This window comes from Marmota marmota, unplaced genomic scaffold (genome assembly GCF_001458135.2).
Source record: "Marmota marmota marmota unplaced genomic scaffold, marMar, whole genome shotgun sequence".
Classification (NCBI taxonomy): domain Eukaryota; kingdom Metazoa; phylum Chordata; class Mammalia; order Rodentia; family Sciuridae; genus Marmota; species Marmota marmota.
In genome coordinates, this window is record NW_025999900.1 from 68,157,342 (window position 1) to 68,185,182 (window position 27,841).

Below are 27,841 nucleotides of genomic sequence, written 5' to 3' on the forward strand. Positions count from 1 at the left end.
AGACGGACCCTGTCCTCCCGTGCTCTGGCTGGGTCAACTTCTTGGATTCCTTCCCTCCTGGAGCACCTGCTCCAGGAGCGGCCCCCACCCAGGCACGCACGCACACACGCACCCTTGCGCACACACTCAGCCCCCTCTTCCACCTGACACCCTGCCCACTCCCCCCCCCCAGGTGGCCAGAGCCAGAGCTATAAATACAAGTCGCTGAGTTGGACACACCTGATCCTCAGGGGGTGGGGCATACCATAGGAGTGACGGTCCCTCCCTAGAGGGGACGACCCAGCTCAGGGTGATTCCAGGGCCCCACGAAATCCAGGGTCCCTCCCTAGGACACCCCTTTCCTCATTCTGGAAGGAGCCATCACCTGGAGCCCACTGACATCTGGGACAGAGCTGGCTGACCACACAGGGTCAGTGCATGGCTAGGAGAGAGAGCTGCCTGTCTGGCAGGGAGTGACCCTGGTGACTCAGCCAGGCAGAAGCAGGACACAGACTGAGCCACTGTCCTGTGGAGTGGCCACCAGTACTGATCTGAAGGAGAGTTCTGGAGGGTCCTGCTTGCCCTGGAGGGAGGGGCCACAGCCTTCTCGCCAGGGTGACCCAGTGGCTGGTGGTGCCACAGAGGCCAGACACAGGCTTTGTCCCCTGAGGGCCTGGGCGGGGCCTCAGCCAGCTGCGGGCTGCTCTGCCTGAGTCTGTTCTGACAGTTCTGGACGCAGGGAGTGCACTCTTGGGGCCACCACCCTGGTCTCTGTGGGTCCCTGCCTGGTGCTGTGCTGGGGCTTTGGAGCCATGTTGCCTGTGGGCTGTGTCCAGCACAGAGGGGTCAGCTGTGGTGCACATGAGGGTGCTGCTGACCAGGTGGGGAGGAGGGCACCTGCTGGAGCTCCTCCCCCGTTCTGTTGACTCCTTGCTGAGCTCCAGGCCTGCCTGAGCTGGACGGCCTCCCCAGAGCCAATGGGCCCAGAGCTCTCTGGCCATACCTGCCTGTCAGGGGATGGGAAGCTTCTGGGAAGTTCTTCCCAGGGTCGGGGAGACCTCTACCTCTCTGCCCCAGGCCATGCCAACCAAGCCCATCCCTTCCCCCTGCGGGCCTTAGGGGCAGAGCGGCCCTCAGATCCCCACTCCGTCTGCACTGCACATTCTGCCCCTGGGCATGTGCCACAGACCCTTGTCCCCCTGCAGCCCGGGTATAAAGTGGTCCATGGCTCCGGGGGACCCCAGTCCCAGGGCCCCGCCTGTCTTTGCTCCAGTGGTACCCAGGGCCCCTCCATATAACTCGCCAGCCCTGGTCAGCCCTGCATGCTGCAGTGGTGCGAAGACCCTGCCAATCTCAACGTAGTGTCTGTCTGGGTGGCTGCAGGCTCTGCTCTTGGCTGTGGAGACAGTTCTGAGAGCAGGTCCCTCTGCCCTGCCACCTGGGTCAGCAGACCAGGTCCTGCCCAATCCCATCACTTGACAGGATGAGCAGAGTCCAGAGCAGGCTGGACCCTATCACCTGAATTTGGGGTTAGTAGGTGCCCTGTCCCCTAGCTGGGCCTCCCCCGCTGAGGAGTCCTGGACTCTAGCTGAGTGGGAGCAAACAGTGGAGCCAGGACCCTGTCTCTTCCGGCTCCTAACAGGCCGCTGAGACAGAGCCCTCGCTCTGAGCTCCTTTACAGGCGGGGAACCGAGGCCCAGAGAAGTGAAGAGTGACAGTAACGCCTCTTTGGAGCCTCGCAGCTCTTGCCACAGGCCCTCCTGGTAACAGGGCCTGCTCTCCTGCCTCACCCCCATGGAGGAGGTATTGGACCTGGGAGTTTCACTCCAGGCCCCTCCTCTAGGCAAGGCCCGGAACCCTTTCCCATGGGGTTCTGGCACCCAGCTCGTTGCAGGTGTGCAGTGACCTGGCTTCCTGCATTTGCCTCTCCCCTTAATGGGGCTCTTTGCCTTTACCAGGCTCCCCAACGTCTCCGTGTTTCTCTGCCCTGGAGGACCACCCCTGTGGGGTCACAGGCTGGCAGAGTGAAGGCCAGGCCAGAGGCCCACAGAGGCCACCCTGTGCTTAGAGTGTGCAAGAGCCAGAAGGGGATGCCTGAGGCCAGACCTTGCCATGGACCCCGGGGTTATGCAGGAAGGGGCCAAGGGAACTGGGCAGTGAACGCATATGTGGTGGGCAGAGGGCCAGCCTGTGTCCCTGCAGTGAGTTGGCCAGGCTGCTGGTTCCTTAGGCTCCAGGGGGTCACCTGGCCTGAAGCCCAGTTCACCCTAGGTGGCTGCTTTGTCCCCAGGGCGGCCCTGGCCTCTGGAGGGTGCAGGTGCTGGCTCGGCCTCTGCCAACACTGCCCAACAGTCCGGTCTTCAGGTCTAGCTCCCACACATTACTGTGTGCCCACCTCACCCCGAGATCTGACTCTCCGCCTGCCCGGTGGTGGCCTGGGACTGCCCCAGGCCCCGCAGCTGTCCTGCTTCCCTGCTCAGTTGTTTGGGGCCTGCAGTCAGAGTGTGTCCTGGAGGACCAGGGACACCCGTGGCACCCAGCGCCTCTGGCCTTAGGTCACACCCACCATGTATCTTTGCCTTGCAGGTCCTGCTCTCTGCTGGGCTGCTGGTCCCCAACCCACTCACAGCCCCCGCATTCACCATGAGCAGCCCCACCTCTGCTGCAGGGCTCTGGGCCTCTGGGGGCCGTGGCACCCTCTGCTCGCTGCCCCTCGCTCCCTCCAGGCCAGGTCTTTCTGAGCCAGGCTGTCCTGCTCTGTCACAGCCTGGGGCACCAGCTGCCTCTGGTGCTGGGGCTCCTGCTCTCTTCCCCGGGCAGGGACCTGCAGGGCGTCCCAGGAGCCCCTCGGCACCTCCACCTGCCTCCCTCTTTCCATGTCCCTGCGTTTCCTTCTCCGTTGCTTGACCAGCCTCCCAGCCCAGCTGCCCCCTCGGGCGGGCTCACTGAGAGGTCTCCTGGCTGCTCCCCAGCGCTGGCCTGCCCTTGCTCTCTGGATCCTCCCTCCATCCCACAGAGCCTTCCTGTGGGTGCGGGGGCTCCCTGCCCAGGACTGCTGCACAACGTCCCTCCTGCAGTGAGCAAAGGCACTGGGACGCTGATTGTCTGGCTGTGGGGGACAAGGACGCTGTGGGGGCTTGGTCCTGGTTAGCACTGTGAACTCAGGCCGCTTTGCCCTGGCTCCTGCTGGGGTCACTCTCCAGGTAGGGCTGGCGGGCTGGGGCAGTGTGGAGAGCTGGCTGTGTGTGTGGGGCCGTGGGACCCCAGGGTCTCCCCCGTGTGTCCTGAGGTGCAGCAGTGCTGGTCAGAGCAGACATCCCAGGCACTGTCCTGTGGTTTGAGGGAGGAGCTTTTCCCAAGGGGGTTATTGGAAACAGTTTGCTTTGGTCCCCAGGCTGCTCCTGGGTGTCCTGGGAGAACAAGGGCCACAGCCTTGAGCAGGGAACACCAGGGGTTGCTTTCAGAAGCAGGTCTCTCCCACCACCTGTGGTCACTGAGCTGCGGCAGAGGCCCTGGGAGCTGGCACCCCACCTCAGCACGGCCCTCAGCACACACCCACACACGCCCACCCGTACCCACAGAGCCTCCCCTGCTGCCTCCAAGGAGGAGGTGCTGGCCACAGAGGGGTGTCAGTGCTCCCAGGGTCTGCAGACGTCGGAACAGCGCGGGGGTGACCCAGAGCTGGGAAGGTAAGAGCCGGGTGGCCTAGGAGAGGGGCCCCAGAGAGGTGCCACAGGTGGTGATACAGGTATGAAGGCGGGAGGGCTTCAAGGGAAGCTCAGCACCAGGAAAGGGGGCAGCAGGAGCAAAGCTGGGGAAGTTGGGCCATGTCCAGCCCCAGGCTTCGCTGGTGTGGGGTGCTGCAGGTGGCAGCCCCACGCAGCAGGAGATCATGAGTGCATGGCCCAGAGAGCACCTGGAAGGGGAGAGCACGCAGGCGCCAGGGTTGGGTCTCGGGCTGACGGAGCCTTGGGCTCCAGGGCAGCTGGCAGGGGCCGTGCAGCCCTCGGCTACAGGATGGGTAGGGGCAGATTTGGGTGTCCATGTTGCAGGGCCACAGCCTCCACACATAGGGCCTGCAGGGCCTGGACCTAACCTCTCCACACCTCCCCAGCCCGCCAGCCCTACCTGGAGAGTGACCCCTGGCACTGCAGGAGGAGCAGCAGTCAGCAAGGCCATTCTGAACTGGGATCAGGCCTCAGTCCCTCTATCTGTCCAGGAGGGAGAGAATCCCGTCTTAAACTCCTGACCACTAGGGACCAAGACACTTTGAGTGACTGTCCAGCTGGGCAGGGGACAGTAGGTGGACATCAGTGTTCACAGGGGCTTCAGAACTGAGGCTCCACGATAGAGGGAGAAGGCCTTGGGAAGGGTCTAGAGGGACTGACCCTTCTATGATGTCCAGTCGACTCCTCAACACCCCTGACCCTGGGCCCCTGGCCTGGTCTCGAGTGTAGATCACTACAGGCAGGTGCTCTGGGCCACCATCCGCATGCTCCTGAGAGCAGGGACTGCCTCCTCACCTGGCAGACGGTGGGAGGCACTTGGGGTGCTGGAGACTGCCACACCTCTGGGAGCATCGTTCATGCCATAGCCATGTGACAGTACCCCTGCAGTTGTGCAGTGCGCATCATATGGGGCCCTCTCTGGCCACCCACAGCATGATCCAGCCCATTGGCCATGCAAATTGCTCCTCTCCCAGGGCCAGTGGGCCTGGGCTTCTGATCTGCCCGCAGGAGATGCAGGGAGTATCTTAGGTAAACAGAGGGCTCTCCAGAGCCTCCTGGAGGACCCTGCACCTGAGATTCAGGTACCTTGGTTCCAACAGGCCACAGCTGCCTCCTGCTCCCAGCAGCAGACAGAGCAGGGCAGCCACTGGGCATCTGCAGAAAGGGACCAGCTGGCTGGATGGCAACCCAGGCTTCAGGCAATGTTCTGAGACGCTCAGCCTGGCTCTTGTGTCCATCAGTTACTCCTGAGTAAAAGGAGGGTCCGAATGAGGGCTTGCCCCTGGGGCCCAGCACTGGGAGGGGCTAGGAGTAGAGACACATGCTCCATGCAGATGGTGCCCACAACACCATGTCCAGGGGCCTGGTGTCCACCTGACATCAAGATCCCAGTGGACCCCCAAGGAGGGGGACTGGGCAAGGGGCCCACCCAGGGCTGGCCCTAGTGTCTCAGTCCCTTCTCAATCCCACCAACTGCCCCAGCTCCCTGGGCAGGTCAAAGCCAAGTCAGGGCTGTGAGCTGCATTCCCTGTCCTGCACACGAGGGCCCTGCCTCTGCCCAGCCCCAGCCTGACTGAGGGAGGTGTCAGCAAGACAGTCCTGCCCATCTCTGACACCCAGAGCCGCCCACGGCCAGGCCCAGTCCTCCCCCAGGGCTGGAGCGTGGGCCCCTTGAGATGGCATTCGCTCCCCTGGAGTGGGAACGCTGAGCCCAGGGCAATGCCTGCTTGGCAGCTAGGCTCACCGGGGCCACCGTGCTCATTGTCCCACCTCCTCACAGCAAACCACATGGCTGCCAAACTGGGCTGCAGCCCAGAGTGGCCTGTGCAGGGCAGGCCTGGATGCCCCGACCCGCCTCGGGACTGGTGAGCCCACTGTGCTCCACCCTCCCTGGCCCCTTAGGCCCGGCTGTCCTGGGGTGCCTTTTGTTCTGGGAAGCCCAAGCCAGAGGTGGGTCCTCTTGTTCCCAACCCCACCAAGTGCCCCAGATGAGACCCTGCCTGGTGAGGGGAGGGGACACTGTCCCACTACACTGGGCTCCACATGCTGGGAGCCCCCATGTGCAGAGGCCTGGCACTTGGTGTACTGGGCTGGCTTGTGCCCCTCAGGAGTGCCTGTGCCTCACGCCTGGGCCCTGCAGTGGCCACTGCCCTGGGTCATCTGATGCCAGCTGGCCCATGACGCCTGTGCTATTCCTGGGAACCTGTGTTTACCCCCAACACAGGCGGGCACACATCATCTCCATGTCCTCGGACCAGCTGAAGAAGGCCAGGGAGACAGGGCACCGCCCAGGGTGTCTGGGCTCCCTGGCCTCTAGCCCTGGTGGCCTGCAGCCCTTGGCCATCTCATGTCCCTGGAGGCCTGCCAGCCCTGGGGGGAGGCCATGTGTGGCAGAACTTGCCAGTCCTGACTGCGCCACAGACTTGCCTTCTCTGGGGACCTTGGCTTCCCCAGCTGTCACAGGGACCTCCCTGCCTGCCCCCAAGTGGCAAGCACCCAAGTGTGAAGGTGGGGGACACTGTGCATGCCATTGGGGGGCAGAGAAGGTAGGCTGGCCCCGTCCCGATGGACTCGCCCCACAGGCCTGGGACAGGACACGGGCCTCCTGAGGTCCCCAAGCTGCAGACTCCAACTGCCCCTTCCTCCCCACCCTGCCACCCGGCCTCTCATCCCCTGCCTGCAGGCAGCCCCTCTAGGTCCCTCCCTGTGTCCTCTCTGTGGAGGCCCACGCAGACCACCTCCAGCACCCATGCCTGAGTCCCTCTTTGTCCCTCTTGCCCTTTCCCCATGGGCACCCTGGGGCCATGGTCATCTGCTCACAGAGCCCTGGTCAGGTCAGACTGCCCCCCACACATCTCCCAGTGCTCTGCTGGCCAGGGACACTGGGGAGGGCAGGTATGGTCATGTGGCCAGAGCCAGCCCTGGACTGGGGTGCCAGCAGTGCCTTGGCCAGGTCGGACGTGGCTGGGAGGCTCCTGATGGTCCTGCCCTGTGGGCATGGGCGGCAGTGCCAATGTCTGTTCATGGGCATCGGGGCAGACCTGATGGAGCCTCACACATGCATCGGAAAACCTAACTGGTGTCAGGGGACCGTGTGGGGGACTGGCTTCTGGCAGGTGGGTGTCAGACAACTGCTGAAGGTTCTGGTCCAGGTGGGGCTTCGAGGAGGCCCTGGGATGGGGAGGTGGCTTAGGTGTGTAGCTCTCCCTCAGGACCAGCTCTCACCTGGGGCCTCGGGCATCTGTCCTCTGAGCTGCGGATCTGCCCAGTGCATCAGGAGGAACCGTGGCCATGGTGCTCATGGGGAGAGGTGAGGGCCACTCTCCCTGCAGGTCTCGCCTGGGAGTCTGCTCAGCTGGGTTGTGAGGGTGGAGGACCTGATGCCCCTCAGTCCCATCAGCTGGTTGCCCCCTAGCAAGGCAGAGAAGATGGGGTGCAGCTGGGAGGCAATCAGGGTCCCGCTCCTCGGGGCTACAGTGCCACTTGGTGGCAGGAAGCAGGATGAGCCCGGAGCCTCCCTCCCAGCTGATGCTCACCAGGCCCCTGCACGTCTGAGCAGGTTCTCAAGAGGCACCAAAAGGTTCTCCAGTGCCTGTGCAGGGGACCTGATTTGGGGGCAGCACACCATCTCAGGAGAGTATTCTGCCTGTCGGCAAATATGTCCATGCAGGGTGGGCCTCCTGCCCGGGGTTCAGACATACCCCTGTTGGACAGGGCCCTGCCAAGCCACCCAGTGTGGGTGACAGTCTGCCCAGACATGGCAGAACTTTGATAGCACCCCATCCCAACGGGGCCTCTTTGCATCTGCAGCACCAGAGGCCTACCTCATGAGGACCTGGGACATGGGGTCAGGGGCGGAGCCTGTGCTGTGCTCCAGTGGCTGGTCAGTGGCAGGACAGGGGCTGGAACCTGCTGTCTGGTCCTGCCTCCCCCCACCTGGTGCCCACCCCAGCCCATCGGCCTGACACCGGGTACTTTCCAGGACAGGGCTCCTCTGAGTTGCTTCCCTTGTATTCTCAGGTGGGAGATGCCGGCCAGGGGGAGGGCCGCTGCTGAAGGGGACAGGTTGGGCCTGTTTTGAGAGGGCTGGACCTTGGTCCTCACCAGAGGAGGCAGCACGTGGGGTGGCCTAGAAGCTGAGGCCTGTGCTGAGCCACCTCCTGGAGCCACTGGGGCCAGCCTGGGCCAGAGCCTCTCCCACCTGGGATGGCATGCTGCCCAGCCTCTGAGGACAGGCCGGGTGGTCACTGGGAACACCTGGAGAGCGGGCTCTGTGGTCAGTGCAGAGGAAGGACGGCCCCCTGCAGAGGCTCATCCCACGAGGGGCAGACGCAAAGGCCTGACTGTCCCAGGAACAGGGCCACCAACCCAGCCCAGGCCCCTCCCCACATGTCAGAGTGGCTGCTGTGCTAGGCTGCCCCAGTCCCACCGCCCGGGAGTCTCCTCACCCCACGGGGATGGCGCTGGCCCTGGAGTGAGGTGGGGAGCTGAGCAGCCCCCAGGGTCAGTCCTCAACTCCTGCTCAGCCGTGTCTCTATTCCCAGGGGGGCAACAATGCTGGCCACACGGTGGTGGTGGACGGCAAGGAGTACGACTTCCACCTGCTGCCCAGCGGCATCATCAACACCAAGGCCGTGTCCTTCATTGGTGAGTGTCCCCAGGACCAGCCCACACCTGCCTTTCGGAGGCTGTGAGCGTGGGGCCCAGGAGCTCAGCCTGCAGGGAGGGTGGAGGCCACCTGCCCCCAGTGCAAACCGAACTGGGAGGTAGTCAATGCGGGGGGGGGGGGGACCTGAGAGGGGCCTGGCCGTGGCCTGTGCCCCAGGGCCCTGCGGCCAGAATCCTGGCACAGGCTGGGCCTGCCCTGGGGCGGGGCTGCAGGGGGTCGCTGAGCAGGGACCCCTGTGAGCTCCCGTCCCTGGCACACGCGGGGCAAGTGTGGGCGCTGCCTGTGTGTATGCAGGGGCCCCTGCTGTGTGAGGTGTGGGCTGTGTGGACGGCTGTGCTTCACTGGCCCTGCCCGAGGGGCTGCTGCTCCCGCCGCTGACTGACCTCAGCACTGCCTCCTCCTGCTGACCTTGCTGCAGCCACCCAGGACCTTCCAGTGCCACCTCAGTCTCCACGACTTTGTGGCTCTCCCTCTCTTCCTTCCTGCCCCCTGGCCAGTCAGAGGCGCCCAGCAGTCCTGCCCTCTGCTCTCAGCCCCTTCTTCTCCCTTTCCTCCCGGCTCTGCCTGGCACACTTGGGACTCAACTGACCGCCAGCCAGGTCAGGAAGTGCTGGGTCTGTGCCCAGTTGGTGGCACAGGGGCCTGCCACTGTAGACCAGCTGGGGAAGGAAGACCTGGCCAAGGCGGCCGTGAACGGTCAGAGCCCCGCCAGAGCTCAGAGGCTCGGGGCCTGTCCCCCAGTGCAGCCCTCATCCCTTGCCGCAGTGACGATCCACCTTTCACACCAGAGAACCCAGAGCCCAGTGAGGCGACCGCCTTTCTGTGTCCCAAGCCCCTGTCCCCCGCTCCCAGGCAGCTGTGACGGGGTACCAACCTGCTGCCTGGGCAGTAGTGCAGGGGACTGGCTGCCAGCCTTGCTCTGCTGGGCCCCGGGCCCGTGCCGGGCAGGAAACGAGGCCAAGGAGCCACAGCCGGCCCGGGATGGCATGCTGCCCAGCCTCTGAGGACAGGCCGGGTGGTCACTGGGAACACCTGGAGAGCGGGCTCTGTGGTCAGTGCAGAGGAAGGACGGCCCCCTGCAGAGGCTCGTCGCACGAGGGGCAGACGCAAAGGCCTGCACAAAGCCCTTCACTGGTGACACTCCTGCCTCTCACATGGCTATTTTGAGATAGTGGCATTTAGGTGACCTTCTGTGCTCCCTGTGGCCAGTCACTCCCATCTGGACTGGGGTCAGTCAGCCTCCCTTGGCCAAACCCCGGGCCGCAGTCAGCCCCATATCACCAGCAGAGGGAGGGGAGCCCCCGGGAAGGCAGCCTCGGTCTCCACTGTGCCTCCTCAGGCCTTGGAGAAGAGGGCTCCAGTTCAGCACCCCCAGCCCACACTCTACCAGTGTGCTGTGTGGCCTTGGGCAAGTCACCCTCCCTCTCTGGGCCTCTGCTTGCCTATGTGGGACATCTCTGTTTTACACGTTGGGAAGAGCATGTCTCAGGGGGAGGTGCCGCTCTGCTCCTGGGGCACGCTGGTGCTGCGTCCCTCCCAGGCTCTGCTCCCCATTTTCATGCCATTTCAGTAAAATAACAGCCAGACTGAGGAGTGATTGGCACATCATAAAGCACAGCCGTGCCACACCCCCCACCTCAACGGCAGACCACCCTCATGCCCCAGGAGCCACGGGGACAGTGCCACCCACCCACGCAGGCAGCCTGACTGCAGTGTGCTCACCTGGCCCGGGGGCTGCTTCCACTGCGCTCAGACACGGTGGTCACTATTAGTGGTTCTGAATGACTCTGTGTCTCCGAGCCGTTGGAGGGTCACAGCAGACTTGAGAGGCGGGGACGGGTTTCCTGATGCCCTGCGCGCGTGCAGACTGGCGTGTGCCCATTGCTGGGGGTCAGGGGGAAGGGGGCGCGCTGGCTGCCCGAGGGCGGCTTCTGCTGGATTCTGTGGGCTAGGATGTGTGCAGGACTTACCAGCACAGCACCAGACCAGGCCATGGCCCAAGCCCCCTGTGCCCTGCTCAGCACGCCTTCGCCCAACCCTGGCGCCCTGCTCAGCACCCCTTTGCCCGACCCTGGCTCTGCCAGTGTGCACCTCATGCCTTTGCCTTTCCTGGTGACTGAAGATGGGGTTCGTTAAGTTGAGCTTTGGGGTGTAAGTGCCTTCACCTGCCCCGGGAGCAGCACCGGGCAGTGCGGCTCGGGCTCTGCTCCTGTGCAGTCTGCATTTCAGGGTCCCCGCGCCCTCTGTGGCTTCCTGGCTCCTTTCTTTGTGGTACTGAGTGACGTCCCGTGGCCTGAATGTGCAGTTCGTCCTCCACTCGCCCACTGAAGGACACCGAGTAACCTCCAGGCTTTGGCAGCCTGAGCACAGCTGCCGTGAGCGCCCCAGGCAGGCTCTGTGTGGGTGGGTTTCAGGTCCCAAGGAGCACGACCCTGTGAGCACCATGTCATCCACCCGCAGGGCCTCCCATAGCCCCAAACTGAAGCTCTGAGACCTGAAACCTGCCCGCCCTTTCCCCCACCCCTGGGAGACGCCCTCTGCCTCTGTCCCTGCGCTGGTCAGTGCAGGGACCTCCTGGAATGGGAGCCTCTGGTTTCGGCGCAACAGCATCCATCCAGCTGATTGCACTGAGCATCACACCCACGGCCACCGTGCGGTGAGAGGCTTCTTTTCAGGGCTGAACTACAGTCGGTGTGGGGCTGGACCATGTGGCTCATCTGCCCATCCCTGGACAGACACCTGGGCAGCTTCGGCCCCTGCCTGCTGGAGCAGAGTGGCTGTGGGCAGCGTGTCTCAGGGTCTGCGACGTGACCCACCCTGTCGGTGTGTTGCAGGCAATGGCGTGGTCATCCACTTGCCCGGCTTGTTTGAAGAGGCAGAGAAGAACGAGAAGAAAGGTAGGCTGGGTCCCTGAGGCCTGCCCGCCCGCGCGCACTGGGCCAGCCGGCAGGGCAGCCTCTCCAGCTGGGCCCCGTCTCTGCCCACGCAGAAGGCAGGGTCCTCGCCCAGTGGGCAGCAGCTGGGCAGCCTAGAGGCCTGCTTCAGGCCACTGCCTCAGCGTCACAGGCAGGTGGACACTGGAGCCTCAGGCTCAGGAAGTCCAGGAAGGGCGGCTGGAGCAGGAAGAGCCCTGGGCCTGCAGGGTTGTCCTCCCAGAGCTCAGCAGGGGAGAGGCAGGGGTCAGAGTGGTCACCTGCTGCACGGTGTAGGGGACCCTCTTGGCCTCTTGGCCACGTGCTCATCCATGGATAGCCGGTGTGCTGGCCGACTTTGGCACTTCTCACCTGAGTACCGTGCCCCTGTGAGCACAGCCAGCCTGTGTGCCCTGTCCCCACAGGACTGAAGGACTGGGAGAAGAGGCTCATCATCTCTGACCGGGCCCACCTGGGTGAGGTTCACACTGGGGGGCTGGGGGGGCTGGGGCCCCACCCCCTCACCCCGGGAGGCCCCCTCTCCCTCCCTCGCCCCTGCCTTTCTCAAAGAGCTTGAGTGGGAGCCGGGACCAACCCATCTGCAGACAGGGGACTAGGGCACAGGCAGCCTGGGACTCAGGGACTCTGGCGTCTACTCCTGGCCAGGGTGACAGTCACACCCAAGCCCTCCCACGCCCTCCCAGTGGCCACCTGCCGCAGGCGGGCCCCACTGAGCTCTGTCCTCTGCTGTCCCTGCCCCCGGTGCCTGCGGCCCGCAGTGTTCGACTTCCACCAGGCCGTGGACGGGCTTCAGGAGGTGCAGCGCCAGGCGCAGGAGGGCAAGAAGTGAGTACCCAGGCGCAACTGCTGCGGCCCCCATCCCCCAGCTGGCGGCCTTGGGGGGCATCCAGTCCCAGGGGCAGGATGCCAACCGACTCAAAGCCACTACAGAACACCACCCTCCAGAACATTAGGCCACCCACCTCTCGGGCCACACCCTCCCTCCCCTCGGTGGCCTGGCCACAGGGAGCTGAAAAGAGCCGGCCATCTGCCCAGCCAACACCACTGTGACACCAGAACCCTGTCCCTGCACACCCAATGGCCACACACTCATCCACTCAGAGATGTGCATCAGAGCCGTGGACGCACGGGGCGACCGGGGTGAAGCACCCGCATCCTGCCCTGGGAGATGATGGTGTCACTCGTGCGCTGGCTCCCGGGGCTCCGACTGGCCTGTGTGATGCATGGACACAGGCGGCCCATGCAGTGCCCCCCACTCAGGAAGCCAAGGTGGGGCGCAGGTGGGGCGAGGGCACTGCTGGGGTGAGGGGAGCCTGGGCTCAGCACACTGCCCACCAGCCCCAGCTGGCTCTGCAGGCGGCAGCGAGGGTCAGCGGGGGCCTCAGAAGCCTGGGATCCCCGTCTTTCAGCATCGGCACCACCAAGAAGGGAATCGGACCAACCTACTCCTCCAAAGCCGCCCGGACGGGCCTCCGCATCTGTGACCTCCTGTCGGACTTCGAGGAGTTCTCCACCAGGTGCCTGCACGTCCACGCCCCGGGCCGGCAGGGAGGTTGGGGGGCACACGGATCCAGGCAGGGGTGCGGCTCCCCGTGTGGACCGTCAGGGGTCACAGCGAGGTCACTCGTGCAGATTCAAGAACCTGGCCCAGCAGCACCAGTCCATGTTCCCCACCTTGGAAGTAGACGTGGAAGGGCAGCTCAAGAGGCTCAAGGTGACCCTGGGGCCTGGGCAAGGCGCCTGGTGGGAGGCCCCGTCCCATGCCATTGCTGCCTGGGAGGCTGGCCTCACCCTCCGCACCCGCAGGGCTTTGCTGAGCGGATCAGACCCATGGTGCGCGACGGTGTGTACTTCATGTACGAGGCGCTCCACGGCCCCCCCAAGAGGATCCTGGTAGAAGGCGCCAATGCAGCCCTCCTGGACATTGACTTCGGTGCGTCCCCCTCCGAGCCGCCACCCAGGGGCCATGCTTCCTGACAGGCCTTGTGTGCGGAAGCAGGTGGGGGGTGAAGCAGTCACACCCTCAGGCTGCATGAGTGAGATCCCTCATCCCCCGTCCTCCTAATTTCAGCTGGGAGAGGAAGGAGGGAAGGGCTGAGCTAGAGATGAAGGAATTGGCAGCCAGAGAGGCCAGGAGGGGGACCAGGGGCCCAACAAGTCTGGGTCCTTTCTGTCCCTGCTCCACAGGGCACAGTCTGCCACACTGTCGGGCAGCCAGGCCGCCTCAGTCTCACCCAGACTCCTATGTGAGCCACATGGCCCAGCACCCAGTGCCCATGCAGGGCACTGCCCCAGGACAGCCCCTCAGACCCCTGGCCCTGTTGACCCTCTTTGTGGAGAAGGTCTTGGGCCCCAGGCCCGCAGGGTGGAGGGCAGCCCCAGTCCTCTGTCTTACAGGGACCTACCCTTTTGTGACTTCTTCCAACTGCACGGTGGGCGGCGTGTGTACGGGCCTGGGCATCCCCCCGCAGAACATAGGCGACGTGTACGGAGTGGTGAAGGCCTACACCACCCGCGTGGGCATTGGAGCCTTCCCCACCGAGCAGATCAATGTGAGTGCCAGCCCCAGCACCAGGCGGTGGAACTGTGTGGGAAGCCGCAGGGACCTTGCTTGGCCATGCCCGACCCCCCAGTGGGGCCCTCCTGTGGCACAGGCAGGGCTCCTGCACCATTTCAATGGCAACAGCACTGTGGCCAGAGTGTGTGTGTGTGTGTGTGTGTGTGCGTGTGTGCACACGTGTGCGCCCACCACTACCCCGGGAAACTCGTGAGGCCCACGGGCAAGTGGGGGCATCTCAAACCCCTCAGAGCACCCTCATGTTGGTTAGCCACCCAGCTCAGAGGGACACCCATGTCCTCTGGGCCTCTCCGGGGTTTGGGTTGTCTTTGTCCTTTTCTGGGCCTCATCCAACTAGGGTGTCTGTCCACCAAGCACAGGAATCAGGGCTGAACGCACAGCCCTCTCCCCACCTCAGAGCACTTCTGGAAGCCATGGTGGCTCCGAATCTGCAGGAGCCACTGGCCTTCCTTCCCCAGTCTCACCCACCTTGGCAGGGTGGGATGACCACGGGCCTCGTCCCAGAGCAGGGGGGAGGAGCAGATGCCCACGAGAGCCAGAGTTGGGGAGCTGTGGCTCACATGCAGAGGCAAGCAGCTCCCGGGTGGGCAGGGGCATGGAGGAGGAGATAAGCACACCCCCTGCCCGCAAAGTCCAGCTGCAGGACCAGGCCCCACGCATACCTGTCCTCGCCCAAGCAGGAGGGAAGACGGCCGGCTCCTGGCCTTCTGGGGACAAGGTTCTGCCAGCCCAGAACCACACTGGGCAGCAAGGCCCGGCCACTGCGCTCCCAGGTGGGGAGGTGGCTGCCAGGAACGTGGAGGTGTGGGGCGCGTCGGCTGCCTCGGAGGCGCCTTCAAGGACTGCCGGGTCAGGAGGAGGAGGAGGGCAGAGGAGGAGCCGGCGGAGAGGAGAGGACACACGGCTCCTGTCACGGTTCCCATCGTGGCTCCCGTGGACCGTCTTCTCTATCCTCGTGCAGGAAATCGGAGACCTGCTGCAGAACCGCGGCCACGAATGGGGGGTGACCACGGGCAGGAAGCGGCGCTGCGGCTGGCTGGACCTGATGATCCTCAGATACGCCCACATGGTCAACGGGTTCACGGCGTAAGCAGCCCCTCCTCAGCTCGCCAGAGCTGACTCCTAGGAAGGGCGCAAACCCCTGATCCATGGGAAGGCCACCTGGGAAGCGCCAGATACCTCTCCCCCACGTGGGTGGATCCCACAGAGGGGACCTGAGTGGGACCTGAGGTTAGGACCCAGAGCGCTGCAGCCCCAGCCGCACAGCCCTTGGGAAAAGCCTCTCTGGCCCTGGGGGAGAAGCCCGAGGGGCCCCTGCGGCCAGCTGGAACGGCTGCGGGCATTTTCCCAGGGGTGCAGCAGTCGGGCCAGGGCCGCCTCCAGTGGCTCTCTGTAAGGACCCTGAGGTCCAGTTGCTCAGGACCGTCTCCTGGGAACAGAGGCTTGCTGGACCAAGGGTTCCCTGCTTCGTCTCCAGTTTGGCAACACAGGCCAGGGTCGTGAGCTACCTCCAACCAGGTGGAAAGGTCCCTGTTGGGTTCAAGACTTAACCAGAGTCGTCCTGGGTGGGGACTATGCTCACAGGGCTGGGACCCCACACAAGCCATGCTGCCGGCCCCACGGGGCAGGAGGCACAGGCAGAGGGAGCTCTGACCGCCAGAGAAAGCTGAGATGAGGGGAAAGGGGCTCCCCGTGGGGACACTCAAGGAAGGGGAGCGTCCTTGAATGGCCAAGGCAGGGTACAACCCTGAGGTGGGCTTCCTGCCCCCCCGGCCTGTTCGCCAATCACATTTCTTTGGGGATCACCCGTCTGTATTCTCAATTGACAGTCTGCTGATGTCTCTCGGGTTTTGGACAGGCTAGCCTTGACCAAGCTGGACATCCTGGACGTCCTGGGTGAGATCAAAGTCGGCGTCTCGTACAAGCTCGATGGAAAGAGGATCCTCTACTTCCCAGGTACTGGAATGAGCCACTGTTTTTCTGTCCACTGGGACATCTGTTTGGCTTTGATGGAGGCGACCCGAGGTTCCTGAGACCCAGGGGTTTCCCGGCTCAGTGGGCAGAGGGCGGGCTGCTGCTCCCCAAAGACCCACGTCCTTCCTGGCTTTGGTCTTTCACGGGTTCTTGGGGAAGCCTGACCAGGTCTCAGAGCCAGGAAGGAGGTGGGTCTTGACTGCAGTGCCTTCTGGTGGCCTGAGAATAGCTCAGGGAACAGGACTGTTTCTGACTACCTACAGTCATTGCCTGGGGACCCTGGGGACCCTCAGTCACTTCGGCAGAGGAGGACCTCCTCCAGGAAGGGCAATGCCCCATGAGTTAGTGGACGTGAACTGCTCTGGAAAACTGGGACATGGAGCTGGCCCTCCCCTCAGCGAGCATGCCTTGTGGCTAGCTGTACTGACCTTGCATTTCGGTGCTGGGGGAACCCAGGCTGGGGGGAACGCGCTCCACCACCAGGCCCCTGGTCCTGGCTGGAGTCTGAAGATCTCCTGGGCTCCGGCCACTGGGCATCCCTTCCTTTGGAAAGCATAAGGGGTGCTGCTTTCCTGGGTTCCAGTGCCCATGGTCTGGAAGGCTCCCCTCAGCCTCACACCCAGGGTCATGCTGACCTGCTCTTCCTTAGCCTCCTCTGCAGTGGCCGGGGTAACTGCCCCTGGCTTACAACCTCTGAGCAGACCTGGGTATGCATGGAAGTGCCCCTTGGTTACAGGAGCCACGTGTGTCCTCAGGGCCCTCCTGGCCATGTTGACCCCTGACCTTTGAGAGCATGTGGCTGGGAGGCTGAGTCTCCTCCTGGTGCTCAGGGCTCTGTGCACAGTGAGCACCAGGACCCAGGAACCCTTGGTGGGCACTCATTCCAGTATCTTCCCCGAGTCAGGGATGGCACCACCTTGGGCCATGGTGTCCCAGCACAGAGCAGGTGTCTCTGTGCCTGAGGCTTGATGCTCCTGGGCAGGGGCACATGTCCCTCAGGGTGCCTCCTGCCTCAGAATTCAGATTTCCAGGTGGGGCCTCATTGAAGAGCAGTGCTGAGTGCGTGTCCCCGGTGGGTGTGCCCTGGCCTGGAGGGCACAGCCAGTGTCTGCCCCCCTGCTCTTCCCATGCTGGGAAAGCCACAGGACCGCCTGCCCTCACTGACATTGCCCTGCAGTCGTCAGTGTCCGAGGGACCACTCTGCCCGTGTGTCCCCCAGCTAACCAGGAAATACTTCAGAAGGTTGAGGTGGAGTACGAAACACTGCCCGGCTGGAAAGCAGACACCACGGGTGCCAGGAAGTGGGAGGACCTGCCCCCCCAGGCCCAGAGCTACGTGCGGTTTGTGGAGAATCACGTGGGTGTGGCAGGTGGGTGCCTGAGCCCCCATGGCCACCCCTCCCTGCACCCTGGACCTCAGGTGCCCCAGGGGCCTGTGTCCCAGTGCAGGGCCTGGAGGCTATAAGACTCCTGCCAGGTGCAGTGACCAGGAGGGTGTATCAGATGGCAAGAGGGGAGGGGCCGGAGCTGGGGTGGCTCCTGGGACAGCTCACTTCAGCAGCAGTGGCCAGGGGCAGCCCTCGTGACCCTGCCAGGAACAGCTGCCCCAGATGCAGATGGCCACTAGGCATGTGTTAGCCCTGTCCAGGGGGTTCTCACCATGTGGCAAGCCCTGGGAACAGGCGCAGGCTGACCAAACCGCCCACTGTGTGCTACCATTGACGCTTTCAGTCAAACATTTCCACTTAAATTTCAACTTTGGAATATCTCCATTTGGAGAAAAATCGCCCCACTGTCAGATGACTGACACGTGTGTGTGTTGTGACCACTCTGCTGTCCTTCCAGTCAAATGGGTTGGCGTTGGCAAGTCCAGAGAGTCCATGATCCAGCTGTTTTAGATGAGCCGACCTGGGCAGGCCACAGCAGCCCCTGTCCCCGTGTGAGCCGCTGTAGGTGTCACAGCTACACCATCCACGGAAATAGGAAAATGGGTTTCTGCACTTTGATAACCCACTGAATTCTGCGATGGTCTTAATCATCTGCAAGTGAGCTCCATGTACAGTTTTTAAGATTCTGCTGTTTAAAATGAGCCTAAGTGCTTCAAACAGGGCCCCCGGCACACTGATGTCACATGGTGTGTCCAGCTGGAGCCGTGTTGCAATAAACACATCCCAGAGCCACTGAGCAGTGGTCACTGTGTGCTTGCCTTGACCTTGTCCTTGTTGCTTTTCAACACTGAAAGGCACCTACTCCCCATGACCAGAGTCCAGATGATGCAGCCTCCTAAGAGAAAGGCTCAGTCAGTAGCTGAGAATGGCTGCCACTACCAGCAGGCGCTCTGAGACCCCAGGAAGAGGCAAATGGGCCCAGGGTTACACAACACACAATTCACTGGGGACTTAGAGACTCTGGCAGCAAGTCAGGGAAATCCCACATCCTAAGGCAACAAGTTGGAGTTTACTTGCTAAGCTAGACCATGCCAGGCCATGGTCACCTGAAATGTAGCTTTTCTCAAAACCTGTTAACATGTCCAGCATCAGTTAACAGTGTGGATGTCAGGGGCCCACATGTCACACTGGGCTGGCTATTTGAAGGACGTCATCCCACAGGGTTTGAGGTGGGGCCAGGGTAACTGGTGGGCAAAATGGAACCCTGCAGTCGGGTATCAAAAGCTAAGCCAGGTATATGCTCAGAAAACAAAATGGAGCAAGCTCATGTAGGATGGACCAAGTGTATTAAATATGTTTTTCAAAACTAACCAACTACGCTTGGGATGAAGTTCAGGGGTAGAGCATTTGCCCAGAGTGCACAAGGCCTAGGTTCCTTCCTCAGCACTGCAAAAAAAGAAAGACAAAATTTCAAAACTAACTACCTAAATGAATTACACTCTAGGGCTGCTACCCAGCTAGGACCCACTGGATAATCCAAGAAAGATAATTACACCCGCCCGAGAGGGCAGTGGAGCCCAGGGGCAGCCCCTCTCCATTCCAGCTGGGCAAGCTTGGGCACAGTTCTTCCAAGCTGCATCCAATGGCTCAAACACTTCTTGACTGGTCTGAGCCTTCCAGTGCTGACCATGGTCTCTACCCACAGGGGCACCAAGTGGCCTCCTTCGATAACATTTCAGAGTTTGGGGTACATTTAGAAAAATAACTGCCCTCTGATATCCTTCCCGAGGCCAAGGATTGCATGGAGGGACCCAGAGTCTCCCAGGTGACTCCAGACTAGTTGGCACCAAGTCAGATGGTCCCCCGGCTGAAGGCCACCTGGGTTTGCTTTCCAACAGACTTCAACGGTCCAAGAAGTCCTACAGGCTTGGCCTGTCTGGCTCACTCCCAGAAGATACCAACTCACATGACAGTGGGCTCAGGGCAAAACCCCCTATGACCCCAGGCTCACCAGCAAACTCCCAAATGGTACCAAGAAGGACCTTCAGGGTTTGAAAGGAAATGGGAAATGCCAGTGTGGCCACCTCCCCACCTCTTGGCCACTTGGTGGCCTTCCTGTGCCTTCCTCGTGCTCAGCACACAGCCACAGGAGAAGACAGAAGCAAACACAGTTCCTTGGGTTTTCTGGGAATTTTTTTCCTTCCACAATACAGCAGGAAAGGCAAAAGGAAAGAGTTTTCCAGCAGCAGATATTTGGAGGGTTTGGGATTTTTGAACTTTATATAGACAACACAGCCCTAGGGCAGACAGTGTAGGCTAGGTCTCTGTTCAACGCAGGGGTAAAAGAAAAATCAGTGACTCGATGGCCACGCGAAGCTTGCAATTTCCTGTTGCCTGGGCACCCACCTTGAGTGCAAGCTGCACCTCACACCAGAGGCAGGGCTCAGGCACCCTGAGTCTGTGGGTCCCTACCTCCTCCCAGGGTGGTCCTCAGGGTGTCCGTCCACAGAGCTTTCCCTGAAAATGCCTCCCTGAGACCCCCCCGCCCTGGTGGAACGGTGGAGAAAAACAGCCTGGCCCACCCACTGACCTACACTGCTGTGGTGCCCACCTTCAGTCCCAGCAGGTGCCTGGGACCTGGCGCCTGCCAGTTCCTCTACTTAGAGCTCCCTGAGAGACCCTGCTTAGGTAACACCCTGGACCCCAGTAGACTCCCCCACAGGTCTTGCTCTCAGGCTCTTGCCCATGTGCTGCCTGGGCATGTGCTGGATAGCTCCCATGGGTGCTCACCAGGCACCCTGCTCTCCTCTCTTGGATCTGGGAGGACTGAGCTCTTCTATCCTTCTCTCTGTTTTGTTGAGCTGCGTCCCCTGTGTCCCTCCCAAAGCTGACCTCCCATCAGGGCTGTCCCAGAGAGGGCTACCTTGGCAAGCATAAACTGGACACAGGTCAGAGACAGAGCTACAAGGACACTGAACAAGTTTCCTGTGAGAGGGACACAGTCATGGGTTGGAGACTCTGGCATCCCGTGTCACCAGGACAAGGAAATACCCTATGAAAGGCTCCCAATAAATGTTCATGCCCAGGTCAGGAGCCTGGTCAAGGAAGGGCTAGAGATCATGGCCACTGTCCAGATGCCCCCTCAGAACCAAACCAGGGGAAACTCGTGACGGCCATGTTCTTTAATAAGCGCATTCCCTGGCACTTCTGAAAGCTGCCGGCTGGTTTAGAAGTTAAACTATATCTACCGCCACCTGGGCATCCGTCCCTCATCCTGGTCCATGATAGGTGAATCTGGGTGTCCAGAAAAGGCCTTCCATGTACAGGCCGTCCAGAGCAGCTCAGCCATTACAGCCAAAGCCTGGCATCAGCCCAGGGCCCAGTGGGGTGGGCAAGCAAACCAAGGTTCTGCTAGACAGTGGGACACTTGGTGCCAAAAGGAACCAGCTGCCCACAGGTGCAAGAAGGTGGGGGCAAAGTTGGAGTGCTGAGAAGCAGCCGGACACAGAGCTTCAGAGCAGCAGTGCCACCCTTAGGGATGGGACACAGAGCAGAATCACTGCTCAGGGTGAGGAAGGAGGGTGCTGGCCACTCAGGCTCCACCTGCACACTTCCTTGCCACTTCTGTGCTGAATCCTATTCATGTTGAAGCCTTAACCCACAGGACTCAGATGGAACTACTTGAAGACAGTCTTTAAAGTGGTGATTAAGTTAAAATGGGTCCTTAGGGGAGACCCTAACCAACGTGATTGGTGTCCTTCTAAGAGGAGGACATCAGGAAACATAGGGATGACCCTGTGATGACACAAGGAGAAGATGTCCATTACAAACCAAGGAGAGGGACCTCAGGAGAAACCCATACTGCTGGCACCTTGGTTTTAGACTTCCAGCCTCAACCTGTGAGGGAATGAACATCTCTTATTTTAGCCACCGTGTGGTATTTGCTATTGAATAAGATAGGATAGTTACGGGATTCCAGTTCTTTTATTTTAATGTAAAGGCCACTCCATAAAGTTAACCTGTAGAAACATTCCAGCCAACTCCTTCATCCTGGGGAGATGGGAATAGGAGGCAGGTCAGACCTGAGTTAAGGCTACAGCCTCAAGAGCTAACCAACAGCCTTTTCCAATGTCTGTGTAGCATGGATTTGGACCATTGCCTCTACCCAGAAGCCATAGAAGCCCCTAGACTAGTACATGAAAGTGGCAATCTGCTGAGGTCCTCTCTCAGCTTGTGGGAATTCTGTGTCTTTTGTTCTCACTTAAATAAATCCTATTCTTTTATGCTCACTCCTCTTCATCTGTGAATTTCATTCTTTGAATTCAAAAGACAAGGACCAAGAAAGAAATTGGCAGTGAGCTTCTAGGGTTTGCCATTAAGAGCTGCAACATACCACTCCACAGTAGTGGAGAAGAATCTGGTTTTGCCAGCTGAGACCCTTGAAGCATCCCCTGCTGTATTAGCTCTAAGGCTAAAATGGACTTTCTCAACTGCAGAGGACTGCAGTTTATGCAGACCTCACCCCCCAGCAGAAGCAGAGAAGTGAGTTTTGTCCCAAACTCAGGTTGAGCAGATACATCCAACACTTAATGCACCCTCAGTGAGTGGTTCTTGAATCCAGACTCGACTGAAATGGAAGAGCTAAGAAGATTCTCTGTCACTGCTTTGCGTGTATTTACTATGTTAAAGATTCTATGGCAGTTTTGCAGTGGAGCATTCCTATAGCCCCAGAATCTGGAGGTTGAGGCAAGAAGATTGCAAGTTTGAGGCTAGCCTGGGAAACCGTCACATCCACAGCCCAGCTGTGCCAGTGAAAGGTTTTGGGAAAGCCGAATAAAGTACCCAGAAACAGCCTGGGAGCCGTGATCGCTGGGGAAAGCTGACAGGAGACTAGTCTGTTCTAGGGAGAGTCCATGGCCACAGGCTAGGTCAGCAACTCCTCCACCCATCACTGCACCTTCTCCCCAGGGCATTTAGTCCAGTGGTGTCAGGCTGGATGAGGGACACGAGCTTTTCCCCAGTGCCCCCTTCTGCACCCATGGCCACTCAGAGAGGGTCTCACGTTCGGCTGCAGAAGCAGTGACANCCAGTGCACGCCCTCCTTCCCCCAGCCTGCCCCCGCCCCGTTCAGCGCCAAGCCAAGCCGGGACATGTCTGTCCCTCGAGGACGCGAGGGCCGGGAGGGATGGAGGTGGCACCGATGCACGAGCACGGGCACGGGGAGCAGGGATGGTCTCGGGAGGCTCAGAGTCGAGGCCGAGTCCTGGAGGGTGAGCTAGCCAGGAGGGGAAGAGGCCAGGGCCCTGGAAACAGCGCGGCAGGCGTTCTGGGTATGTGAGGGCAGTGGAGGCGTGAGAGGCCGCCTCCTGCAGAATGCCAGGCAGGTTCGTGTTACTGAACATCACTTTGGCGAGCCTGACTTCTGGGGCAGATGCAGAGTGGAATTTACTTTACCCTGGTGGTTGTAGACACAAAGTTTATACTCACATTGGCAGTCAGAAAACATCTTGGCGTGAGTTTGAGGGTTGCTGCTTGTGCCTTTAGGGTGTAGGGAAGAAGCCTGTGTTTGGAAAAAAACAAAGATCCCTTTCAAGGCCCTGGTTCTCCTCCTATGTCTGCAGTTCTGTGCCCTCTCCCTGGTCAGGGCTGCCACCTGAAATGCTTTTGAGGCCACACAGGTGATGAAACCAATGAAGCCAGAGACTGTGGCTGGACTTAAAGCATGTGCCCTTAACAACTAGAAACAGAAGAATTAAGTAGAATTGGAAGCTAAGTCATCTCCCTCTCTACATCCTCTCTTGAGATTCCTATTTTGGCCTGTTGGCAGGAGCTTGTTCCTCCTCGCTGGGTCAGGAGGGGTGCTGTGCTCTGTAGTGTGGGCAGGACTGACATGCAGATCGAAGTCACATGGGATGAGTTCCAGGCCACAGCAAGCACCTTAACCTCCACTTCAGATGGACCAGGAACCCTGTCCTCAGCATGTGACACCCCCCCCCCTTTCCCACAGTCTCACACAAATATAGGCGGAAGCACCCAGTTGGGCTGGCATTAGCCACTCCATTTGAGTTCCCACAGCCATTATTTGCATCTGGCATCTCCACCGGGGCGCTGGGCAAATTTTTCTGGGGACTGGCAGGTTGGCATTTGATTTTGTAAGGCTGCCTGGATACCTTTGTGTAGCAGTGGAAAGCCACTGCCCTGTGCACTGAGAAGTCACTCCAGCTCTTAGGCATGAGTAGGTATTCAAGACCTGTAGAAGGTTCTGGGGTCCCTTGATCAGGAGTTGTCTGCTGTCCTGTCTTTTTTAGTTGTAGATGGATATATAGCTTTATTTTTATTTATTTATCTTTATGTGGTGCTGCGGATCAAACCCATGGCCTTGACATGGGAGACAAGCACTCCACCACTGAGCCACAACCCCAGCCCATGCTGCCCTGTTTTGCTGGCCTCTCTGGAGGTGATGGGGATGTGCCCAGGCTTGCAGGCTCAGCTGAGCCTCTGGTTTCCCCCTACCTCCTTGGGGGCACCTTTTTGAAGAGTAGTGTTCAAGGGTGCAGAACTTCTGCATGAAACAGGCCACCTTGAGGATGGGAGTACAGGGGAGGAGAGAGGAAAGGGACACAAGCCCCAGGAAGGAGGCCAGCTGTGGTTGCTGAGAATGAGCAGACCAATAGGAGGAGGACCTGTGTGGGACACAGGTGGGACTGTAGTGATGCTGGCTGCCGAGCCAGGGGACACAGAGGAGGCCTTGCCTTTCCAGGGAGCAGCGTGAGCCAGGGTAACAGGGGACAGGCACAAAGAACTCCCTGTGCCATCCTGATAGGTCATAAGATGGCTGTTGAGGGCTTCATGGCTGCACAGTGTAAATTTGAGGAATGGTCTGTCTTCCCCAGAGAAGACCAAGCAACTCCTTTTCCACGGGGCCCAGGCCTGCAGGAACTATGTGTGGGGTGAAGGCTGTGCCATCGTCCACCTGCCAGAGTCCCCAAAGCCCGGCCCTACAGGTGCACCTCGAGCTGTAAGGGGGCAGATGCTGATTGGACCAGATGGCCGACTGATCAGGAGCCGAGCCCAGGCCCCTGAGGCTGGTGAGTGGCTGCCAGTGGCACTTCCTGTCTGTGGTGCTGCAGGTGGGCAGTGCAAGATAGTCAGCTCAGATGCTTTTCCTGCCTCACAAGCAGGAGTCCGACCCAGAGTCTGATACACAGGGCAAGTGGCAGAAGTTCGGAAGGATTCTGCAGGGAGATCTGATTATCAGGCCAGGAAAGGAGTAGGACTCACCTGGCCTCCTGCCTGCTTGGCAATGCCCTTCTCTGTTCTGTGGAGGTGGGAATGTCCGGGGTGCAGTGCTCAGACAGAGTCCCAGGCCCACCTGGAGTCTGTTCAGGGGGTCAGAGAGGGGTCCAGGACCCTTGGTTAAGTAGCGGGCCACACCTTGCAACACAGGAACACACCAGGTTCTGATAAAGCAGTCAGCAAGAAGTCCTGTGCTCAGTAGCAGGTGATGCAGCAGTAGGCGGACCTGCAGTCTCGTGCAGGGAGCACTGTGGATCTTTAGTAGAATGGGATCTGGGCACTGTGCTCAGCTGGAGGGTTTCTAAGTGATCCAGTGCCAGAGTGGGGCAGACTGGGTCAGTTGCAGGGAAGAGAGGTGAGCCCACAGCCCCTGCGCTCTTCCACTCCCCTTCCAGGCTGACAGCATGCTGTTTCTTTTCCTCACAGACCTGTCGGGGGCCACAGCCATCGCCTGTTCCTCATGTGTGCGAGCTGCTGATGGGAAGGTGGTCTGCAGCCAGTGCGAGCGGGCCCTGTGTGGGCAGTGTGTGCGCACTTGCTGGGGCTGTGGTGCAGTGGCCTGTGCCCTGTGTGGCCTTGTGGAGTAAGTGCTTTGGTCCATGGTGCTGCTAGAACCATGGTCACCATGCTCAGGGTGTGCCCACAGGGTAGTGGACAGGTCCTCTGTAGGTGCCATCTACCATCACCTAGCAGGACAGGACATGATGACAATAAATGCCTTGTATAGCTTTATTTTTTTTTTTTTTTCTGAACACTTAGTAGTTCTTTCTCAAGGAAATCCAGATTCACCAGTGGTCAGTTCTCTCTGTGGCCTCCTTTCTTCAACAGCTTTGTGTCTTGGTCTTCTCGGCTCTACACTTCCTCATAGATTTGCTTCCTGCGTTGTGTGCTGATGTTTGAGGAACACCTGATGCATGGCAGCAGGTGCATGCTGCATGTGTGTTTGCCAGGTTATTAGCTCTTTAAGCAGGAAATGGGAAGTTGGCTTAGTCCACTGTGTGTGAGTGCATGCTGCTGCAGCTGGCTGGCTCTGGTATCCACAAGGTGCCAGGAGGCTGTTCCCACCCCAGCAGCTATGCCTATCCACTTGTCCTGCCCCTTCAAAAGACAAGTTCCCCCAGACATGCAAGTGGCTCTGAAGATCCAAACAAGCTCAGGTCCAGCGGTTTAAGGCTGTGTAAAACTGAAAACCACATGTCAGAGGGCATCTTTCCCTTGAGGTGCTCTTCAGTTGGGGAGACCTGGACGGCCCTGGAGGGGTGCTCTAGGGAGAAGTCCCAGGCCCCATGGCCAGGTGGGAGTCCAGTGACATGCAGCATTCAGTTTGGGAACTAGTGTTAGCCTAGTCCTGAAGCGGGTGCTCCTCCTGTGGTTTCCCAGCCTGATTTGGGTCTTTTTCCTACTGACTTTAAACTGAAAGGGCAGTGTCTTTGTAGCCCTTCCCTGCGGGTCCGCAGGAGGTGGGCTCTCCACCCTGTTACCAGTGAATGACCTGCCCCAGGTCACTACCTGGAAGTCATGTCCCCAGGCTTGGATGCCAGGCCTACCCCACCCCTTGCTGCTTCTGCCAAACATGGCCCTGGATTCCCATTCAGGACAAGCAGCTGCAAGAGTGGCAGAAAACAAGGGCTTCTCTAATGTGGTTCTGATGTAACTGAAATGCAGCTCAGCTGGCCGTCACCCACGTACCCGGTGGCCCCGCTTGGCCCCTACCTGCCCCGTTGCCTCAGGCTTACAGGCTGGCTGCTGGCGCTGTCTTGACTGCTGGCCTCTGGCGCCACTGGCAGATGGTCTGAGCACCAGGTAGCCGTCAGCGCTGGCTTTGCTGACGCGTTTTAGACGGCATGTCCTTACTTGCATCTTGGTTAGCACATTGTTCCTGTGTGTCCTTTGCGTGTCCCTCCCAATCAGTGTCTCCTATGACTGACTGGCTCCCCTTAAAAGTCTCGTTCATTAGGAGAGAGCGCTGTTCCATGTGCTTCTGATGGGAGCCGTTGTGTTTTGTGAATTCTGACAGGATGTCGGCGGAGTTCTGGGGAGAGCGTGTCCTGTGTGAAACCCAGCTGGGCTTCTCAGCCTGTGTCACTCCAGCTGGCGCTGGGTTGTGGCTTAGGCAGACTTACCCTCATATTCTAGAGGCTGGAAGTCCAAGATCAGGGTGCCTGCAAGGTGGGCTCCTTCCGAGGCTGTCGGGAGAATCCATTGCAGGCCCCTTGGGGCATCTGGTGGCCGTGGCCGTGGCCGCACTGGGCTTTCCTTATGGATGCCTATCTCCATGTGCCTTGATGTCCTCCTCTTCTGTGTCTTTCTCCTTGTGTTACATTCTCTGAAGGCCCCCATTGCTCTCCTATGGGGGGACCTCATTTTGACTGATTGCATCTGCTCTGCAGCTGGGAACAGGGGAAGGATGTGAGCCAGTTCCTGAAGACAGTGTGCCTGCATGCTGGGCCACCCCTGGGTGGGGGGTGTCCCAAACAGGCGCTGCAATGTCACTGCCACATGAGCCTGTTCCAAAGGTCTTATGCTTCTGTCCTGGGTTAGGACGGCGGGGGACAGGGAGGCATAGCCCAGGCCCTAACACAGCTCTCCTCTCTCCCCTACCCCCCGCCCCGGTGGCGGTGCAGCTGCAGTGGCGTCTGGGAGAAGGCCCTGTGCACCAGCTGCGCCATGTTTGAAGCCTGAGGCTCCTGTGGACGGCACACACATCCGTGCTGAAGAGGGCAGGAGTGGCTTGTGTGTTGCATTTTGTACCCTGATGACAGAATCAAATAAACCCCTTTATATTTGCATGTGAGGACTCCTGTCGTAGCCATCTGAGGGTGAAGCATGGGGTCTGCCCAGGCTGGGAGCATAACAGCTGGGCAGCAGCTGCCTCCTACAGCCTTGCATCAGAAGCTCCTACTCACCACCAACCTGGCGCAGGGACCCAGAGCCCAGAGTCTGATTGAGTGGTTTCCAGTGTACAGTGTCACCTCATGCTGGTGTCCCTCCCAAACTGCCCCCTGAAATACCTTGTCACATGCATGGCCAGGGCCCCAGGCGGTGTGACTGGCCCTGCCCTCCAGGAGCTCTCTCCAGCAGAGGAGGCATCCCTAGCAGTGCTGGGGGTGGCAGTCCTTGCCCCGTTTTGAGCAGGCATAGTTGCACAGGGCCAGGTGGGGCTGGGCGTGGAGGGTGGGGCTGGGCATGGAGGATGGAGCAGGGCTAGAGTCGTACAGGAAGGCCATGGGTGCTGGTCCTTGTGAATCCAAGGACCTGAGTTGGTAAGGTGGATCACAGTGACACTGTGAAGCCCTG

At 60.3% G+C, this 27,841-nt stretch overlaps 2 protein-coding genes across 3 annotated transcripts; both read left to right on the forward strand.

Annotated features, from left to right (window-relative positions):
• Positions 1–7,064: 7,064 nt before the first annotated feature.
• On the forward strand, positions 7,065–18,044 carry Adss1 (adenylosuccinate synthase 1). Of its 2 annotated transcripts, XM_048799461.1 has the most exons (13): positions 7,065–7,678; positions 8,252–8,354; positions 11,211–11,273; positions 11,714–11,764; positions 12,068–12,134; positions 12,719–12,826; positions 12,942–13,023; positions 13,116–13,242; positions 13,707–13,861; positions 14,849–14,973; positions 15,746–15,843; positions 17,081–17,230; positions 17,706–18,044. In XM_048799461.1, exons 7-13 carry the CDS (start codon positions 12,973–12,975, stop codon positions 17,756–17,758), a joined length of 759 nt encoding a protein of 252 aa, XP_048655418.1. In that variant the 5' UTR covers positions 7,065–7,678; positions 8,252–8,354; positions 11,211–11,273; positions 11,714–11,764; positions 12,068–12,134; positions 12,719–12,826; positions 12,942–12,972; the 3' UTR covers positions 17,759–18,044. The 2 variants fall into 2 exon arrangements, with proteins under 2 accessions (XP_048655418.1, XP_015344288.2); XM_015488802.2 differs by lacking the exon at positions 7,065–7,678 and having other exon boundaries at positions 8,248–8,354.
• Positions 13,912–27,333, forward strand: Siva1 (SIVA1 apoptosis inducing factor). Its single transcript, XM_048799462.1, has 4 exons — positions 13,912–14,073; positions 24,132–24,336; positions 24,971–25,127; positions 27,169–27,333. The coding sequence occupies exons 1-4, from the start codon at positions 13,927–13,929 to the stop codon at positions 27,224–27,226; spliced, it is 567 nt and encodes a 188-aa protein (XP_048655419.1). The 5' UTR covers positions 13,912–13,926; the 3' UTR covers positions 27,227–27,333.
• Positions 27,334–27,841: the final 508 nt, after the last annotated feature.